This window comes from Platalea leucorodia, assembly GCF_965183815.1.
Source record: "Platalea leucorodia genome assembly, chromosome: 5".
In the NCBI taxonomy this organism is placed as follows: domain Eukaryota; kingdom Metazoa; phylum Chordata; class Aves; order Pelecaniformes; family Threskiornithidae; genus Platalea; species Platalea leucorodia.
The window spans coordinates 27,317,435-27,338,502 of record NC_138827.1 but is presented as its reverse complement, the minus strand read 5'-3'; the positions used below and the strand labels follow the sequence as shown (position 1 = coordinate 27,338,502).

The 21,068-nt window shown below is 39.9% G+C and overlaps 1 protein-coding gene across 1 annotated transcript in view; it reads right to left on the bottom strand.

Annotated features, from left to right (window-relative positions):
- SLC1A7 (solute carrier family 1 member 7) overlaps positions 1–20,697 on the bottom strand; it is a gene marked incomplete at its 5' end in the record, with an annotated part of 56,469 nt that extends 35,772 nt beyond the window's left edge. The window contains 3 exons of the mRNA XM_082314571.1: positions 2,613–2,828; positions 19,396–19,475; positions 20,557–20,697. Coding sequence (XP_082170697.1) covers positions 2,613–2,828; positions 19,396–19,475; positions 20,557–20,697 — 437 coding nt within the window. The remainder of the gene's footprint in view (positions 1–2,612; positions 2,829–19,395; positions 19,476–20,556) is intronic.
- Positions 20,698–21,068: the final 371 nt, after the last annotated feature.

Sequence of the window (21,068 nt, the reverse complement as noted above, 5' to 3'; positions counted from 1 at the left end):
TCTGAAACCAGTGAAGGTGAATACGTGTATCACCGTGCCAAGATTCATGCTTTTAAAATAAACCCCACAATTATGTCACATATATCATCTCTCCACTTGTACATTTAGCATTCTTCATTTGCAGAATACCAGATGTTTCCTGTGTAAACTTCTGTGCACATATGCAGTTGATAAATTGGGAGGAAATTAATGAATTGAGAAGATAAGCCAATCTGGGCCGAAAAAGATGGTCTCCAGCTGTGAATGGAAGTGATTTATCATTGAGCTAAAGGATCAGCTTTTCTAGCTCAAACCAGCAGATACATCATTACATTTAATCCAGACTTCCACATAGATATTTAGGAGTTCTGCAACTGACTTCAGCAGAGCCAGGATTTCACCCATAGTGTTTGCCTAGGCTGAAAGCCCATTCCCCACAGTTGTGTTATTCTTATTTATTTATTTAGTAAATGTGGTTATTTCTGTAGTGGAGGAATAAAAATCATCAGTTTGTGCACTCGGGGTAGAAAGATTGCAGCTGTAACTGCTGCTTAGCACAGCATAAGGAGAGTGAGCTTTATTCTCTCTTTTTAAGCTTCGGTAATGAGAGTGGCTCGTTGGCCTGTCATTGTTGACATCTGCAAAAACCAGTGAAGACTTTAAGGTTTCGCAGACCAAAAGCACATGCCTGGTTGGAAACATGAATACCTGAAATAAGCATGCAAACTATTACAATTTGCTCAGGTAAATGTTTGCAGGAAGAGAAATTATAGATGATATTTGCAAATGTTTAGATCAGGACATAGTATTTTAGCTTCAGTAAGGCTCAGCAGAATAAAGTGTTCCCAAATCTCACCACTAAACCTGTGGTGTACAGGGACTAGCCAGACAGAGATGAAGCAATGAGATCGTAACTCAGATCTCAGGTTCCATTCATACAGACATTCGGTTGTTCTATGCAAACATAATACTATAGAACTGAACTTAGATTTTGCATGCCCAAATTACTTTTCATCTGACTCATCTCCATGAACTAGCTTACTCTGGATCTCAAAAAGCAACTGGGCTGGTGTGAGGAAGGGGATGGGAACCTATGGCAAGGGAGACCCTCTCCAGAGAGCTGTAAGGCCAGTTTGGATGTAACATTGTACCATATGTCTCCCTACACCTTTACTTGTCTAAGACTGAGGTCTTGGCTCAGCATGCCAGAAAGGGTTTCCAAAAACTGCTACTATGAAGATAATAATTAAGAATACAGTTCTCTTAAATTCCCTTTTACTTCTTATGCTACTCTGTCGTACTAAGGGATGCAGAGCTCCAGTAACTTGCTCAGTTCCTTCCTCTTGGTGTAGGAATTACAGTCCTTCATGGTGCAGAAATGGAATAATGTGACTTAACATTATGTCACAAACACACATGCGTGAATTCCACTGCACATACATCACGGCAAAGTCACTGGGGAGATACAGATGCCATGAAGTGGGCATCTTCTCATTGCAGATGAAGATGGTGGTTTTGTGGAAAGCTACAAAAGACAGTGCGCTCAGCTGCTACTCCATGACTAATATAATTTGGCCCATTCTCAGTAAGACATTGATAAAAACATGCAGGTTTCAGATGGCCTGGCTAAGTGCAACTTGGAGGAGAAAAAAAAGATTTTTACAAGCTTTTCATCCCAGTTCCTTCTGCTTTGAGGTCCCAGTAACTCTAATTAAAGTACTTTGTGTGCTGACGCCCTGTCAGGGTCAGGAATTTGGGTTTTTGAAAGACAAACTGTGCAACATTTTTAATTTTAATACGTCAAACTCCAAAGAGAACTCTTCGTGTTTTAGATACACACTGAGCCTAGACCCCCCTGCCCAAAATGGTATGAGATCACCGGCTTGAGAAACTACCAACCAAAGGCAAAACTTGGTTTTCTGCACGAGCAAAATAAATCTGAGGCACATACTATGTTCAGTCAGGAAACTAATCCCACTAGCACCTGAAATGTTGAGACAAAGAGCGATATTCAGGCAACGCTATAAAAATGCTGTCAGTGCTCTACTGCTAATCTGAAAGAACAACACTCCCTTCTGCCAAACAAAGTAAAGCAAACAAGAAAAAGCCACAAAGCAGAACAAAGAATGTGATAAAAAGGAATAAAAAGATCACAACAGTGGCCTTTCTAATTGTGTCATTCATCTGAGAGTTGCTATGAGCAGTTGTAAGAACACTTTTAAGAATTATTTCCTGAAAAATGTAGATTTCAGCTTTATACTTAAGGTTTTGCCTATTACAACTGTCTGCCCTTATTTAAATTAACATTACATTTTAATACTGTCTTGCCCTTAATAATAGATTTTATGATGAGCTCCACAGGCTACATGTGATTCTGGGGGGTAAAAAAAACCCCTACCCCTGTGTTGTTAGTACTTCTGATACACTCGGTGGCCATTCATTTACATTTTGCTAGGAACAGCCAATATAAACATCTGATAACTTGAAAATCATCTGAAACTTTCTTGATCCTTTTTCTTGACTTAAACAAAATGTTCATCCTTAGGTTCAGAACTTATCCTCAGGCCACAGTTCCTCAAGCAGTTATGTACAAAATGTTACCTTCAGAAAGCAAAAAGAATGAATGTTGTTACCGGATTAAGTCAAGCAGTGCATCTGCAGAGCTCATGATGGGCTTTCCGCCCTCTTCAGTGCTCTCCTTCTGTGCCGCTCCACCAGGATGGATAATGGAAACCATAATTATTCCCACAATCACAGCCACAAATGTTGTCCACAGGTAGTAAGTGACCGTTATGATACCTAATCGGCTGGAAGTCTTGGCATCCAGGGCTGCTAGCCCAGACATTAAGCTGTGGAAAGAAAACAAAACACACATGGTATCTTTCACATAGCATTAATGCAGCTGAAAACCTAATTTCCTAATTATTGCAGTTTACCTGCTTTTCTCAGGATTGCCTGCATATCAGTGTTTTTAAAAGCTTGCCAGTAACACCAAAGCTGTAGCCTGTGTGTCTAAAGGGATGTTTCCCAATTGCCATGTGAGATCCCGGTTACTTGAAGGAACTTGCAAGCTCAGGCTGCACACATGGGGACTGAATCCTATTGACTGTTCCCTGGAGCTCGAGGGGTAGTTTTACATAACCTACACGTGTGATGGCTCAGTTCACAGGAGCAATGGCAATAATCAGTCATAGAAACTTAGGTAGGAAACTCTACACATAATTTTACAGAATCATAGAACAATTCAGGTCAGAAGGGACCTCTGAAGGAAATCTGGTCAAGCCCCTTACCCCTTCCTGTGTGAAGCCAGACCATGACTTAAAAATGAAAAACACTAAGGGACAGTTTTGTTATATAGTCCATTTTTTACCTAAAAGAATAACTATTTTTCTTTCTAAACCAATAGAAAGCACAATGTATTTTTGCTTTACCGGGGACACATTGGGGAGTGGACTGTGATTCAGTGTGCCTCCAGCTGAAGTGGAGACAGAGTATGGCGTGCAGAGGAAACTCCTTCACGGGCAGGTGTGGCTGCACAGTGGCGAGCAAAGAAAATGCTATGGTCGCTTCACCCTTTTCTTTCCCCTTGAGATCCCTGCCGACCACTGCCAGAGGATGACCAGTAGTCATCGTCTTGCTTGTATAGCTTGCCTCTGCCAAGCCGTACAACTCTCTGCCAAGTGCTTTAGCTCCCACTGACCCTCTTTTATAGGCAAATTAGACAGGGCACTGTTTGATCCCTGAGCTTGCTCCAGGCTGCTCGGACATAGACTCTGACGCTGTTTGCAAGTGACCCAAGGCTGAAATTTGAGTTTCCAGTGACACCAGTGTTGCTTGGGGCTTCTGGCTTGTATCAGGAATAGTGTGGCCAGCAGGACTGGGGAAGTGATCATCCCCCTGTACTTGGCATTGGTGAGGCTGCACCTCGAGTACTGTGTTCACTTTTGGGCCCCTCACTACAAGAAGGACATTGAGGTGCTGGAGCACGTCCAAAGAAGAGCAATGAAGCTGGTGAAGGGTCTGGAGCACAAGTCTTATGAGGAGCGGCTAGGGGAACTGGGGTTGTTTAGCCTGGAGCAGAGGATGCTGAGGGGAGACCTTCTTGCTCTCTACAACTACCTGAAAGGAGGTTGTAGCGAGGTGGCAGTCGGTATCTTCTGCCAAGTAACAAGTGATAGGACAAGAGGAAATGGCCTCAAGTTGTGCCAGGGGAAGTTTAGGCTGGATACTAGGAAAAATTTCTTCACTGAAAGGGTTGTCAAGCATAGGAACAGGCTGCCCAGGGAAGTGGTTGAGTCCCCATCCCTGGAGGTATTGAAAAGTCTTGTAGATGTGGTGCTTAGGGACATGGTTTAGTGGTGGACTTGGCAGTGCTAGGTTAACAGTTGGACTTGATGATCTTAAAGGTCCTTTCCAACCTAAACAATTCTATGATTCTACAAATAATTCTCTGTAAACTCTTCAAAGCATACATCTCAGGAAAACGGCAGGTGAAATAAAATACTATATTTACTATTTGGTGTGCCCCACTGTCTAGCTTTCTCATCACAACAGAACTGTTTATCAGGCCTTTCCTCATAAATACTCTTTTACTAAGCTGCACCTCCTTGAATGAGATTTCCTTGACCTCGCTCTGCTGAGTGAGGTTGTCTAGAGCCAATGCTAAAGTGCAGCTTAACCTTTATAGTAGATTTAATGAAATCAAATGGGTGGGATTTAGTGCTCAGGTTCCTGCTATCCACTAGATTAATTAAGAAAATGTATTGCTTTTCTGCATTGCCAATCTCTCATCTAGCATGGGTTTTGTTAACACTATAGGAGCAAGGGGAAACATTGGTTGCACTGTAGTATGGATCATTTAGAAAATAAGCATCTCGATAACTCTCACTCTTGTAACCATTGTTCTTCCCTCTCTTTTATCATTGCCTTTGATAAAAATTCCACCTTTCTGTGTGTCTGTAAAGCACTGTGTACAAACACAGCACTACATATTAAAAAAAACAACAGTAGCAGCAATGATACTTAGTTCCTTGGCATTTCCCTTGGATGGGTCCATACGGAAGAGTGAATATTCTAAAACATTTTTTTAAGACAAAACAGTTGAGTTAAATACATTTAGCTCAAATTAATGTGTTTGTTAGTTTTCTGTAAAACAATCTCTATGTTGTTATTAGATTTCTAGGACTGAACTCTTCTTGTAGGCTGAGGTTTCACAGGCCATCAACAGCTCGTTGATGCCCAAAGGAGATACCTATATCGTACTGGACTGCAGCACTGTTCCACCCTCCACCCTAACTTTCCCAGAAAAAAAAAGGAAAATGAAAATCGGGTTGATTTTTAACTAGCTGGATGTTTTTAATGGTAATCATTTTCAGTGTTCTTTATAGACATATTATGCAGGGAAACAGACACCAGTGGTATGAAGGCCTGACCGTTGACCAGCAGATCTGTAACTTGTAGGTAGGACACCATGCAGAGTGATTACTTGGAGAGGGCACTACTGAGGAGACAGACAGTACACTTCTCTTCCTGGTACTGCCCTGAAGCCACTGTCAGTGTGGTAAAGCCACACTGTTTCTGTTGTCCGTGATGCCGCTGCATTGTGTTTGTTCTACAGAACAACGGGGAGATGAACCCTGCACATAGCGCTTGAACTGTCTTGATTGTTCACCTGTGAAGAAGTTTTAGGGACAAAAATCCTAATTAAATACATCCAGTGGTTCATGTGCCTTTGGGGGTCCTACCTCAGCCTCAAGACGCTGAGCCGTAAGGATCCGGGAGGATGTTGTGCAGCTAGAATCTAATCATACATTGGCTCTTAGGTGACAAATCCTGAGGGGGCTAATAATGAGATTGCTCTGTCTTGGGGATATTCATTAACAAGATCATCATCTGTAATGAGATTATCCTGTCACCAGATAAAGTCATGCTCAGTTCATGCTGTGATGAGAAAGTCCTCAAAAGTAATTAACTATGGAGGTGCAACAGGGGTAACTGTGGTGTGACAGAGGCATGAACAAAGGTCTGGGTTCAGACAAAGCCCTATGCTTTCTGTGGCCTGCAATGCTCAGTTTTAAGAAGGGACCGCTGGAAGCAGTTCTCCAAAGGCTGTGGAGTAACACTGCTCATGTCATTTTAAACAATTGCTCAGAATAATTTTCAGAAAGAAATGTCTGTAACTAGTATGAGACAGGAATCACTCATTAACTATTTTTCATTTGGCCTCCTACGTTTGATGTCAGAGGGAACAGGACAGAAGACATAAAGATTAAGAGACATACTGATTATCACAGTTAATGTATGAAGAAAGTAATACACAGTTACATCATAGGAGTTCCTCACCGTTGATCTCTACAGCTCTAACATTCACATAACGTAGCCAAAGAATGACAAGAAAAAGTACTTTTCTTATTTCCTAGGGAATAAGGAAGTCAGGATGAATAAGCTTCCAGATGGTTTAACTTAAGATCATTGTATCATATTCAGGTTTTCCCTCTAAATCTAATTTTTGTCAGACACTCTTGGCTATATAAAAACTTCCCCAACAGTTTCCTGAGCTGCTTCTAAGACTGAGCAAAGACATTCCCATGCCATCCACTACTAGACTCTCATGAAACACAATGGAATGAAAAACAGTGTACCTTTAATTCTTGTCAAGCCTCAGAATCTGGTTAGGCTTGGAATAACAGGACAGATATTGGACTCATAGATTAAAATAATTTGACTTATTATGTAGCTAAGTAGCTGCCACACGTATGGTTCATGCGTAGCTTCCATAACATGTTTTAATGATTGCCAAATGGACAAAACAGGATTAAGGCAATGAAAAACAATCTATCTGCAGCTTTTCTGAATAATTACAGTACATCTCACTCATTTAATCAGTCTTGCAAAAAAATTTCCAGTGTAGAAGTGTAGAAGTTCATGTTCAGGGACCATTTCTTAGTTTGTATAGAAAAAAAATGATGTCAAGCCTAAGGATTCTAAAATATGTGTTAATGAGTTTTGGATGAGATATTAAATCTTGTAGTGCAGGATTTCAGTGAAATCTCTGATTACTATGATTTAAGAGGTTTCTTGCACCTTGCTTTGAAACATCTGGTACTGGATATAATAACAGACACCATAATAAACTAAGTAGCCCCATGACCTCTTTATCTCCTGCATAGATTGTTCCAATTACATGTAAAAATGATCTTCCTGTGGCTTTTCTTTCTTCTGTCTACAATAGTCTCATTCATTTTTTTAATTCTATCTTCTTTATCCAACAAATCTTGGATGAAATTGTGTATTCTCAGAGACTACACATGATATATCTGTGCAAGTATCTGTCCTACGGTCCTTGTATGTCTGTGGCTTTCAAGCTTCTTCAAAGTTGTGTTTTGATAATCTGAAGATCTCTATACAATGCAAACCTGATGCTCCACAATATTTTTAGGTTTACAATCTTTGTAAGGTTTATGGTTTTATTCTTAATAATTAAAAGATATTTGGCTTTTTTATTGGGACTTAGGTAATTCTAAATCTACTCTGCTTTGTTTTCTGGGAAATAAGTTGTTCTGATGCAGCCAAATCTGTCTTGTCTCTTCTCTCAACCGTTTAGCCACATTTTTATTGGAGAAAGTAAGTCAGAAAGCCAGTACACCAAATACCAGCATTTTGATCAAAAGCTGGATATGGCCAATAATTCAAAAAAGTTTATTTACTTCAAGTATTCTAGTGGGACAGATATTTAAGACAATTATTTCACTAAGACTTCAATTGTTTCATTGCTGATTGTTAGTAAAAAAAATTCTAGCACAATTATTTTATCTAGGATGGCTTGATTAAAGTTTGTTTACTTTTTTTGGACAGCCTTTGAAAGGTTACAATAAATTATTTCTTTATGGGGTCCTTGTTGAGGGAGGAAGGTGAAGACAGAAGCCAGGATTAGTGGAAGATCTAATGAAACCTAGATTAAGCTTTTAAGGGGAAACTAGAAGGGAAGAGGAAGGGAAGGGAAGACCTCAAAAACTCCAGGAATTATTATTATATGTGACTCATTAAAAATGTAAAGTCAGTTACTAGGTTGTTTAAAATATTGATAATAGTACAAACCAATGAAACTATTAAGCGATAAGTTTCATGTCTGCTTTGAGAGAAATCTGCGTAAAACCCCCAACACTACTAGAGCAATTTTGACATAATGAAGAAGGGAATTCTTTCAATATCTTGGAAATCTAATTAGTCCCATGCAAACAAGTAGCTAAACCCTTATGAGCACCTCTAGGCTTGTTCTGGCTGTCACTGATAAGCATCAGAGTACTTACGAAGTATTTTATTTACAAATAAAAATAGAACTTTCTATCTTCTCTGCAATTCTCTAATTTTTTCTGTTGCTCTCTGATAAAAAGCACATTTTTTGACCTGTCTCAAGATCAAAACCTATATCCCCAGAAAGGGAAAATACAAGAAGCTGCTGTTAAGACCCCATTCTGCATGTTTATTTTGTCTTCCTCTCCACCAGAAGCCATCTGGATGTTGCTTTGAAATAGATGGATTATGGATAAAGTTATCAGAAGGGATTAGTGTGATTAGAAAGACATTAATCCTGTCAAGAAGTAATGGTCAAGTATTAACCACCAACAGTTGTTCCTAGAATCATGTTTGTTTTCATTCATCCCATACCCTCCCTCGCATTCTCATTTTGTAATTGCATGCTGTAGAAAAGACCTTCCTAAGCAAGTTCTTCCAGTGAGGCTGGGAAGCTCCTCTAACAGCTACATTAGAGATGATTACATTACAGTTGAGCATCATGAAAGGGAAGTGCTGGCTTCACTAATGCTGCTTGATCATGCAGGCAGGCTGTCGCTTACCTTTTTGTCAAGGTCAGTGCCTTCAAGTTTCAACATGGTAATAATCTCCATTTCCATAGCACAAGCCATTTAATCATCTTAAAATGCTTTACTAATATAACCTACTATCACACAGGAAGGCAGGATCTCCATTTTTATAAACAAGGAAACAGAGAAATTAAGGCACTTTATTTAAAGACACACAATTTGCAGTGAAGAAAGATATGCCTGAAGTGATCTCTGTATTGCACAGACTTTTCCTCATCTGTGCCCAGCTATCTGTGCTTTCATGACAGGCTGCTTCACTTCCATGGAGGTACCATTTACGGAGGAACAGTTCGCAACAAAGAAAATAAGACTTGTTACAGTAATGAGGGAAAGAGATAAGAAACTTTCTCTGGCTCTTTCTATAGTTTGATGCTTGATTTTGCTCTTAGTCTCTAGTGTAGTTAAAATTATTTCAGCAGTGAGAAAGAGGGATCATAATGATTTTTCTTTCCGGGATATGCTTTTGCTTTCTTCTACCATGACAGAATACCTACAGAGCAACACACTGCCATGGCTGCGATAGAGAAGCCTGCTGCTCTCATCATTACCTGCCCGAGTGACAGTGGCACTGGTGGGAGGACTGTAGCCCATCCCTGTCTCTGCTTCACCCTACATGGTCTGTCCTTACTTACAGTGATATGTTATAGTTTAGTTTTTTCATCTCCAGATATTGTATCACACTGCACAGGAAAAAATGCCTCCTGCCCAGACATGTGCAAACAGCTAGTTAGCACATCTGTTGGTCCGTACCTTTATACATATTACAGACAATCAAGTGGCATCTTGATTGGAAGCTGGTGCCGCCCTACACCTCCAGTCCCATCCACCCACTTCTGAGTGATGCCAGGACCTCTCATGTGGCATGACACCATTTGTCTAAGTACACAGGAAGACAAAATCCTGCAATAATCCATGTTTGCACCCCGAACTAAGCTGGATCCTGTACATATGGTACATGTGGTACATGTAGGACAGCCCATTTGTACAGATGAACACTCCTCCTGTGTATGTTTGTGTACAGTCCAGACATGTGGTACATGTAGGACAGCCCATTTGTACAGATGAACACTCCTCCTGTGTATGTTTGTGTACAGTCCAGACAGGTAATAAAATGACACCTAGGCTCTCTGTGAATTTTACTCAGCGTCAATAGTTTTGCAGACTACCAGCATACTAACAGGCTTCGGCTGCTCTGAACACAACGGAGGAACTATCATGGTCACTGGTAGTCAGTGGAATGATCCCCAATGTCATGTATTATTAAATGTTTCATAGTATTACAGCATGATTTTCAAAGGAGATGAGAAGTCTAGAATCCTCCTGAAAGTCCAGGGGGCTACTAAGGTTCATTTCCTTTGAAAATCAAGTAATAGGAAACAGCATTTTTAAAGTTTAGATATCTTGATATAAATGAAAATAGTGTCTATGCTCAAAAAAAAACAAATACAAAAAGTGGAAGCTATTTTACAAATAGGACCGTTGCAGCAGTTTCTGTATGGTTAAATTATCAGCCGTAAATAGCACTTGAAATGTGAATTAATCTTTCAGAGAGCCTCAGTATATAGCTATTTAACTAAACACAGTGGAAGCTCAAACGCGTCAGGCATAACAGAAAGGCTGGCTCTCGATCTTCAGACAACAGCAAATGAACAGTATGTTAGAAGATCTCACTGTCTGCAATACACTGTTTGCAGTGATTGTGTTTAATTTTACAGATAGGCTGCTGGAAAAGAAACTGAAATCTACAAAAGAAACCAAATCTACATTTCCAGTACATCATAACATGTAGCTTTTTGAGATTCTGTTTTTTAAATAATGCTTTATAAAATATTAAGAGTTTTATTTTTTTACCCAAAATGTTGAGATCTCCTTTTCCTTATTATCATGGAATCATAGAATAGTTTAGGTTGGAAAAGACCTTTAAGATCATCAAGTCCAACTGTTAACCTAACACTGCCAAGTCCACCACTAAACCGTGTCCCTAAGCACATCTACATGCCTTTTCAATACCTCCAGGGATGGGGACTCAACCACTTCCCTGGGCAGCCTGTTCCTATGCTTGACAACCCTTTCAGTGAAGAAGTTTTTCCTAAACCTCCCCTGGCGCAGCTTGAGGCCGTTTCATCTTGTCCTGTTGCTTGTTACCTGGCAGAAGAGACCGAAGTTAGTTATCTAACACTTGTAACTGTTAATGATAAACTGACATACATAGCAAAAATCCTGCCAGGAATTCACATCATGCATTTTATTTTCTTAGTGTGCAATAGGAAATCTGTTTTTATGGACTAATGCAAACAAGGCAGGACTTTGTACAGCACACAGTGAAGGTCAATGTCCAACAGCTATTCCATCACTGCTTCCTCCCAAATAGCCCAATATGTGAGGCTACTGCGATACATCTGTGAATGCTGGAAAGCATGAACAGCAACCTTTGATCGCTGACTGATAAAGGAGATCTGAGACATTGTGTATAGCTCACACAGAATTCAGGCTCGCTTGTTGACTTTAGCTGTTCTGATTAAAAAAAAGTATTTCCTAAATTCAAGGGTCAGGATGCAAACAAAACCAAATTATCTATTAAATATGGACGTACAGCTTCACATCTGTGGAAAGAGCCAAGAATTTTAATAATACTTGATTTTCTCTTCTGTCAGGTCTTTCAAGTGGTTTTAGGTTAAGAAAAGGGCAAAAGGGTTTGAAATACAAATCTGGATTATAAACAAATGTCAGATTTATTCAACTGTTCATAGTTCATACATGTTTCTATTCTAAGGAAAGAGAGGGAATCCAGCCAGCCCCTCAAGCTTCACATGACACTGCCGTTTCTTTTGCAAGACACTAAGTACTTTAGAGCTCTTAGAAGACTACAGAAAAAATTCTGTCGGGTCACAAACTGCTCATACCCCATTTGTAATCACTTCAGCACTTTCCACACCCGTTCATTTTGTGACCATACATGTCTGCTGCATGTCACTAGATCCTTACTGATACTGCCTAAATAATTTGTACTGAGTTGGTCTAATTTTGTCATTACAACATGTATAACTCTGCAACATGTCATTTTTCACCGAAACAGTTTGGACCTCTAGGTTGCACAAGCAAAAGAAAACACTAGAAGACAGTATGGGGTCTGACCATTAGACTCTGTATTCCTAAACACAGCTAAGAACATCGATAATGTTACAGGTTATAATGTAGTGAAACTTCTGAAGACATCTGAGGCACAGAGGAGGGATTCTTAATAAGGTTTCCTAAGAAGGTAGAATGGAATTTTCCTCTAAAAGCTCAGGCAATCTCAAAGCATCCTTTGGAGAACTTTTGGGGTAATCTGACATCAGTTCTGCAATATAATAGCAATATGGATATTTTAAAGAAATGTAACGGTGTCAACTGAGATTGCTCTCTGACCAGTTCTTCTTACCCTTGGGTAATCCTTCCCTTTCAGTTTCATCCAAGTACATTTTTGCTTTTCCATCTGAAAGTAAATATATTTATTCCCTCTAGTCATCTCCTTAAAACTCACATCTCTAGACTGACTTTCTCCACAATAAAGACTGTATATCGCTTATCCTAGGAAAGGGCTAACAGCTTGTTCTCACCGGGGTGAAATGTATTTTTATTATTATTTACATTACAGCAATACACATGACAGGTAGCTCAGAAATGGGACATTATACACACTTTACGTTATCATTCAGGTACCCCACAGATTCTCCCATGCTAACCCAGCAGAAGGTTTACCCTCTTCTGTTGGGGAAGACCTGTTCCTGAGTGTCAATATTTTTCTATTGGCAAGGTGACACAGGTGAGATAGAGGGAAAAGTCCAGAGTCTAATAAAGTGAAGAAAAAGCCCTATGTTTCCAAGAGCAATTTAATTCTATGGGAAAATACAGCTGCTTTGGTACATTATAAAACATTGTTCTGAGCAGGCTCCTCAGGGAGCTGTAGGCAGCATTTTGCAGCTGCTCCTCAACACCTCACTAGATAATACAGTACATAAATTTGATTGTGCTTGATTATGTCCCCGTTTGACAGCTGCATGAGCGTAAGATCAGAGCGACTGGTATTTAGGAAAGAACGACCAGAGGGAATAGTTTAACTCATACATAGCAGAAAAGACCAAGCCAAAACTGACCAGAAGCTTATTTTATCTGTCCTTTCCCATTCAATCTTCAGTTAAATTATGTGAATTTGTCAAGACAACATAGAAAGTATCTCTCAGTGCCAGGAATGGATTAGAAGAAATAGTACTGCACATATTGTCATTCACATAAACCAGTATTATTGAGTGAATTAATTTTGGTTGTCCTCTTGGTTTAAATTTAATGATAAATAAGAAAAATGATAGATTTCATAGCCTTTTAGAGATCTGCACTTTCCTTCTGAAGAGACATTACATTGACCATATCAGGCACTGATTTATAATCATGGTAGAAGATTTAGATTGCGAATTTCAGTACTGGCCTCTGAGTGTTTGGGTCACATTTTTCATCCCTAACAAATTGTAAGCTTAAGTAGCAAACCAGACAAATAATCTCCAGTCTGTGGTCTGTTATCAGTTTCATCTACAGCTGACAGCAAGCAAAACAGTGCACATAATTTACCCAAGCTAACGGTCTGTCTCACAGCATGTTTTTAACCAAACCCTAAACTCCCAAGGAATATACTGTTGCTGTGAAGTTACTTAGGGTATGTCTGCACAGCAACTGCAGACAGACATGAACTTGCTCTGCCTTTGCTCTGAGCTGCCAAGGCTGGTCCGGAAGCCATATAGCCACATTAGTCCTTCACATACGAGCTTGGGCGCAAAGCCACACTAATGCGGCTATACGGCTTCTGGCATGGATCTGGAACCGCTCTGCCCAGTTTGGCTCGTGGGCTAAGTGAGTTCACATCTGCTTGCACCCAGAGCACCTCCACATCCTCTTGCAGAGTTTATACAGCTGTCAACTCTTCGAATGTAACTAATGAGTCCCGAGAGGCAAAATTTGGTATGGCACAGTACAGCTGAACAATGACAGAATTCCATTAAAACAGAATGAGCAACATTTTTCATTAGTGGGATGTTAAAATGCCAATGCATTCCCCAAATCAGAGAACTGTGAAAAAAACTGATATGGGGAAAAGGGTACTATAATGGAGTAGGTTCTAATTAAATACTAGGCTTTAACAGCATGAGTAAGAATGACCCACTCAGGAATCTGAGCAGAAGGATAAGGGATTACCAGAATTGATGGCATTATGGACAGGAATCCCCTTAAAGAAAGACAGTTCTATATTTAGCATATCGTATTTAATTCAGCAACAAAACCCCAATAGTAACAAATATTTATTACTACCCCCAAATGAGTCTTCAAATAAATATAAAATTTTATTAGCACACACTTGCTTGTATCAGGCACAACATACTTAGTGGAAAGAGCTTTATAATTTTAAAAAATACAGGTCAAATCAGTTATTTAGATTTGACTATAAAGGGAACAATCTTTCTTTAACAGATTCTGCACACAGAAAAGGATCAAATCTCTGCTAAATATTTCTTAATTGTCTAGAAAACAGTTAGTGGTAAAGACATTAAAAAAATGTAATAATTATCCTAAGCTTAAACAAAACAAACTGCTTTTTCTAAAAGAAATATTCACTGGGGTTACAAGCCTGCTAGGCAGCTGAACAGTTCCATTCTGCCCTGACAACTCTTGCCCAATAGTAGTCTCAGTGCTTACCGCTAATCATAGTCTTTAGAAAACTGGGCCCTGTATCTATTACCAGATAAAAGCTTAATCGTATAAACAAGGAGGGCGTTGAAATAAAGGATGCAATATTCTATTACATATACAGGTAGACATATAAGACAAAGAGAACTCAATAGGTTCAGCTGGTGTAAACCTGTGTAACTCTGGCTTTAGCCTGCTTTTCTGAAGAAGCAAGGCTTATGCAGTCAAACTCTGTGTGTGTGAGAGCCCTTACTAATAACATTTTAATTCATTTTTCTCTCAAATTATGCAGATGGGATGGAAGGCTCCAAAAGAGAGAATTAGGTTCTTGTAAAATCTGTGAAACTATATGGCTGAATATAGGAAAGAAATAAACTGTGTGCTTCTAGTATTATCTTGAAATAAGAACCAGGGGCTGCAAGCCCTGCCTCTTCTCCAACCTGCCTTACAGATCTGCAGCACGCACGTTTTGCAATTAGTCTCTGAAGACGCGGAGGTCTGGCGCACGTGGCAGTTCTGCCCGCCCAGAGCTCTGCTGCGTTCCGGGAGCCAGACCTCCTCTCCCCTGCGGGCTCGCTGGCAACTCCACATTGTTAACAGAGAGCTGAATTTCCTTCGTGGGGTAAATGCCACAGTGTAAGCTCTCTGCCTACTGGAAGGAATCCATGCCAAAAATAACCATTATAATGCTTCAGCATTATATAATTATAATGCCTCAGCAGTGGTAAATTTTTCAGTCAGAGCTTGCAGCTTCTTCAAAACCTCAGTCACAACAAGATACAAAGTTGTAACAGATCAGGTTTTAGTAACGGCCTCCCCAAAAAACTTAAGTCAGTGCAGTTACGCTTGCTGAAAATCAAGTTTCTGGCCCACTGGAAGTCGATCAGTACAAAACTGGTAACCCAAGATGAAGATGATGGGGCAGGGAACGGGCACAAGGACAAAGATGCTCCGAAGGGAGGTGACAGCGCGTGAGTTATGGCACAGTACCTGCCAGCATGGCTGGCCTGCGCTCGAGCCAGCGCCCGTGCCCGGCACTGCTGGCACAGACAGGATTTGGTCAGAGGGTTTCTATTATCTTTAGCAGATGTGAGAAGATATTAATGGGAAAGCTGAGTGTTTGTTCCTCTCCCAGTTTTTTTGCTTTGTGCCCAGCACAAAGACATTGACATCAGATTTGATTATTTCAAGGATTTAAGAAGTTGAGAAACTAAAGTGATGCGCAGGTATCTCTGCCAATTGACTGGGGGAGGGAGGGGGGGCGGGAAGAGCTTATAATTAACCCTACTGAGAAAGAGTAGGCATATTATGATTTTCTGGGTAGGCGGCACTATTAGGACACGCTTGGGATGAACGGCCTCCCAGGCGCACAGGTCCTCCCTGCGCTGGAGGAACCAACACCCGTAGCGACTCCTGGTTCCTCCGTGTTCCAGGCAGAGCCACCTCCCGGCCAGAGGGGGGAACGCAGACTGAGCCGCCGCACCCCGGGAGGTGCAGGGGATGGAAGGAAAGATGGTTTAACAAACTTGAGCACCTTGGGCCAGCTGATCAGCAGATGTCTGTCTGAAGACCTGGACCCATGGTTTTTTAAACATAGCTGAGGAGTCAGGGCAGGATGCACTGGGATTCACCTCTGTCACTGCCGCGTATGTGTGCCTGTTTGAAAACCTGAGATATGTGCTGAAACCTTTTGCATATAAGGGAGAAAATATATTATTTGCATTGCATTTGTCACGTAAGGATCTCTCTGTATATGTGTGTATATATATATACACATATATATATATAAGGGGCATATAAGGATCTCTCTGTCCCAAGGAGAACCAGGGAACTTCAGATCTCCTGCAGTCAATCTTTCAGGCTTATTGAGAAGATCCCCTTGTCCAAATGCAGTAAGAGCTCAGGTAGAGTGTAAGTGTGTAACTACGAATTCAGATTTGGCTCCTGTTCTCTCTGAGCTCTCTTAATATTCCCATTCCCAGGTTTAAAAGTAGTATCCTATGTTTATATATATAATAAGTACTGTACATTTGGTAACTGCAGGGTCTAAAATTTGATCTTGTAACATGCCCCTACTGAGTATTCCTAGGGCTGACAAACCATCAGACTATTTGTTATCATTTCTTTCTTTATGTTGCTAATAGAAGCAGCATCCTTTTTTATGTGGGTACCTGTTCTCATCACTGAGAAGAGCAAACTCTATACACAAGACACTTAGTGGATACTAATACGTATGAACAGGGCTAAACCTCAGGCAGAGTATGGGGGAAATCAATATATACTTCTTGTCGTTGTATGATGCTATGAAGCTTGTTTATGTAACCAGATAACTGAAATAATATCAACCCCCATCCTTAATGAAGGTCCACATCACAACAAAAACAAAAGCTCAGGAAGGGCTCAAACTGGAAGGCTAGTTTTACTGGTGGTTGCTTTTTCAAGAGTTTTCTGTCTATAGGGAAAAAAAAAAAGTAAGACCACAGGCGATAGGAGATACCAGAAACCAGTACAGGAGATCTGGCATGCAGCACTTCCAAGTGCTGGGACAGAGTTGGGTGAGACAAGGAACTGTACATTGAAGAAACAGTCTCCTGTTGTTCAACTGATTTCTTCTGCATCCAAAGAACTTTTAAAATAAACACAGTTCAATCAGAGATACCTGACTATATCATCAGTTTCTCCTTCCTAATGGATACAATCTGCAAAGTTCCTGTTTTAACTAACCATCAGGTCAAAAGAGGGACAGTACAAATTTTCAGCCCCTTCTGTTTAAGGTTGGATTTGTGCTAGTGACCTGTAAGTGCAAGATTTTCTAGTCTATTATCAGTCTTCTGAGCCACACACTTGCCACCTTTTACTTCTGCCACAACCCTTCAAGATAACCTCTGGACCTGTAGACTGTATTTTGCACCGAGTGCCTCTTTTAACTCTCCTTTCTCACCTTCTCTTTTCTTTACAAGTATTTTTTTTACTTGTTAGTTCAAGAAAAAACTTGCACTAATTTTGACTAGGAGAGTAAAATTAGAGCTTGGTGCTGTACCCCTGGCTTTTGTAAATCATAATACAGAGTAATTTAGAAGATAATTTAAATGTCATTGCTCCCACAGGACAGGCTAAGAATATTCCAAACCCACAAAGAAATTTAGTTTAAATGTGTATGCAGACTGGTAAAAACAGAGAGCACTGGTTTAATCATCTTATGAAATATATGTGTGGGAAGTACTGTGCTTGTTGCGGGAAAAAAAAAAAAAGGACTGTACAAGAATGTAATTATATCCGGAGTATATTTTGTTTGCAAAAACCTGAAATTTCAGTATGCAATAGCAAGCAATGGTTAGTTTGTTATATAGGGAGACAGACTCATGCTGTCTTACAATAAGAGCTAATCGCTTTGAAGATCTGTAAAGTTTCTTCTCTTTTTTCCTCAGAGGATGGAGTCCATCAGTTCTAACAGTGCGGCTCAGAGATTCACTCCTGACACATCTGCAGGTAATCTAGAGCTATCATAGGCTGTGTCAGAGCAACTCTTCCCCACAGTGCTGCTTCTGCTCCTGGCATCTCTAAAAAACAAGGGGATTTAAAGAACTATACATTTTAGGGAAGGGCATGTGACTCTGCTCCAACCCCTTCCTGTCCTTACTACGTCACTTCCTCATGTGAGATTCTTGTTGTCCTTGGAAAACTCTCCTTTCACCTCTCAAAAAAAATCCAACATATTTTGTCTTGATGTTCTCTAGCTGCGTGGGACAGAACCAGGTATGAGTCTATGGTCATACTATGGCCAGTTCTAGGCATACAAGCACCATCAATCAGCTTCATTCTGTGAAAAACCATGAGAAGGCAGATGTAAAGATAGATGATTTAAAAATAAAATTAGTGCTGGGTTGTGTTTATTTTCAGCAACTCTCAGTGATCTGAAGCCTAGAAACTTATCTTTTTCTTACAATGGAAGATGAGTTTTTGGCATATGTATTTGGTTCTAGAAGACGGCTTCAAGGAAAGGCACCAAAGCATGCAAATTTTTTTCTCAGATCGGGTTACGTAAAGTTAGCTTTGTTACTCTCCATCTCTCCTCATCTCTTCTCTCAGTCTTGGGCTGAAAGCTTTTGGCCATCCAACTGGTATTTGTGATTGTAGTCAGTTGGAAGACAAGACAAATTTAGAGGAGAGAAAAAGCTATGCCAAATTATGCCCACCCACTGCAAAGGCAGCTACCATGCACCATCCCTCAGCACCAGGATCTAGATCATTAATGCTGCCACCAATACAGTGGCACCACTTAAGGTTCTGCCTTTAATGTACTAAGAAATCACTTTCACTTCCAGCTGAGGCCAGGCATATATTATTAGTTCACTGGAGACACATTGGGTTTTTTTCCAATATTCATCATAGTACAGCACATCTCTCAAAGTACTGCAGAAGACTAAATTAACTGTGCTTTTTCATCTTATTTGTATGGTGTGTTATTTCAATTAGTTTCGATTTAAGGTAGGCTTTTTGATAAGGTGCGTTATTTATTCCATGTATTTAACTTCTAGTTAGCTTGAAGGAAAAAGTCCTCACGTTACAAGGAAAGAAGAAAACATAAATTAAAAAATATCCATGAGTTTTTAAGAAAATAATACGTATATAAGGTATTGCATAAATGTTCCTATTGATTAAAAAATACGTTCATAGCTCCATTATAAATATGAATGTACAGCGGTCAGTAATGGTTCTGGCACTTTGACACTAATTCAGTTAAACCCAAAATACTGGTGATGACATGTCTCATTTAGGAAGCTTCAAAATTATTGGAACAATCATTGTCCTCACTTACCTTGAGACAACCAGTGGGAGAATCAACATTTTCAGCATCCTCATCAGTAACTCACCAGGAAACTGGAAATAACTAATTTCCTAGAAATACATGGAGAGATGCTTATTGTTTTGAGATAAAGACTATCTGTCTTCATGAGTCCTGCTAGAGCTGTGGATCAGATAACATTGGTAAAATCTGCAGCTTTGGTCTATAAGGTGGCAAAGATAGTAGGCTTTACAAGATAATTTTAAAATTAATTAAGTTACATATCGTGTTGTAATTCAACAAAACCACACTACATTGTTTGTTCCTTTACAAAGGAAGACAAAAATGAAATATGCCGTCTCTTGAGGACTACTTTTAATAGGTTGCTCTGAATAATCTCTTCATTCTGCATTTTGTGTGTTTTGCTAGATGTGTATGAAGCTACTGCTTGGACATAATAGATGTTTAGACTGCAGTTAGCAGTAGCAGAATAAAGAATTGTTTTAGTTTAGTCACATTTACTAAGTGCCATATTTTTTAACAGAGATTTGTATATAGTGATCAAACAATGCATTCAGCAATGCATGTTGCCCTCTCTATTCTGGCTGACTAATACAGCAGAAAGAAATGAGTACCTGTAAAGAGCTTAGTTGAAGTATGCTGGAGGAGAAATCCCCAAGTGACTTTAATAACACGGTCTGTTAATGATCGGACATCTCGAATTTATTAATACAAAATACCATTGGTGTAATATAAATGTCTGTACCTCTGTACATCTAATGATGAAAAATATTCCCAGTGTTTTCTTTAGACATACGTGTTCCAAAGTAATATAAAATTCAATGAATATATTGCACTACCAGTTTTTAACAGGTCTATATTAGATGCTACATTTCATCTAGCTTAAACACCCACTATTATTATCCATGCTTGCAACATTATAATATGCTTATGCTAGACTTCTAGGTGTCTTAAGACCAGAACCCTTTGCAAACATATTGTTCAAGAATGTGTGAAAAGACCCAAAGAACAGAGTAGATTAACAAACAAATGAAATGAAACAAATTTAACACACACACAGATACATGCTTTTTATCTTCAAAAGCCCATCCTGAAGTTCCACAAGTCACTATGTCTTTTGTTACGTAAGTACGATATTTTCTCTGTAGTGATACACTGCCATGCCACACGTACCTGCTGGGAGAGCCGTCTCGTCCTCAGGAAGAAGCCAAGAAGACAGCCAATGGTGACCGACAACACCGAGAGAATGAGCAAACCATTTCTTTTACAAACATCCTTGATCCGAGCGAGGATTGCATCAAAAGCCACTGCCATGCTGTCCTCTCTGCTCTTTGGAGAAAAATCAGCATCCCATGGAGAGAGAATTCACTCGCTCCCCTTGTTCATGTGGACAGATCTAGCTCTGTATAGATCAGATCAAAGCACTTCCAGTTCTGCTTAGCTGACCTGCAAGGTCACCCCTCTGCCAATAGCCACCAAGCAAGCAGCTGGCATTATTGTTCCAAATTAATACCAACAATCCTATTATCGACTACACCATTAAGAGCCTGGAAGAAGATTAGGGGGCTCTGGAAAATTAGAACAGAATGCAGTAGTATTTCTAAAACAAGACTGGTTCAAAACAAAGTGACACTCCTGGGAGAAAGATGGTGTTTGAGTGCATTCCTCATCTCCCCAGTTTGGGG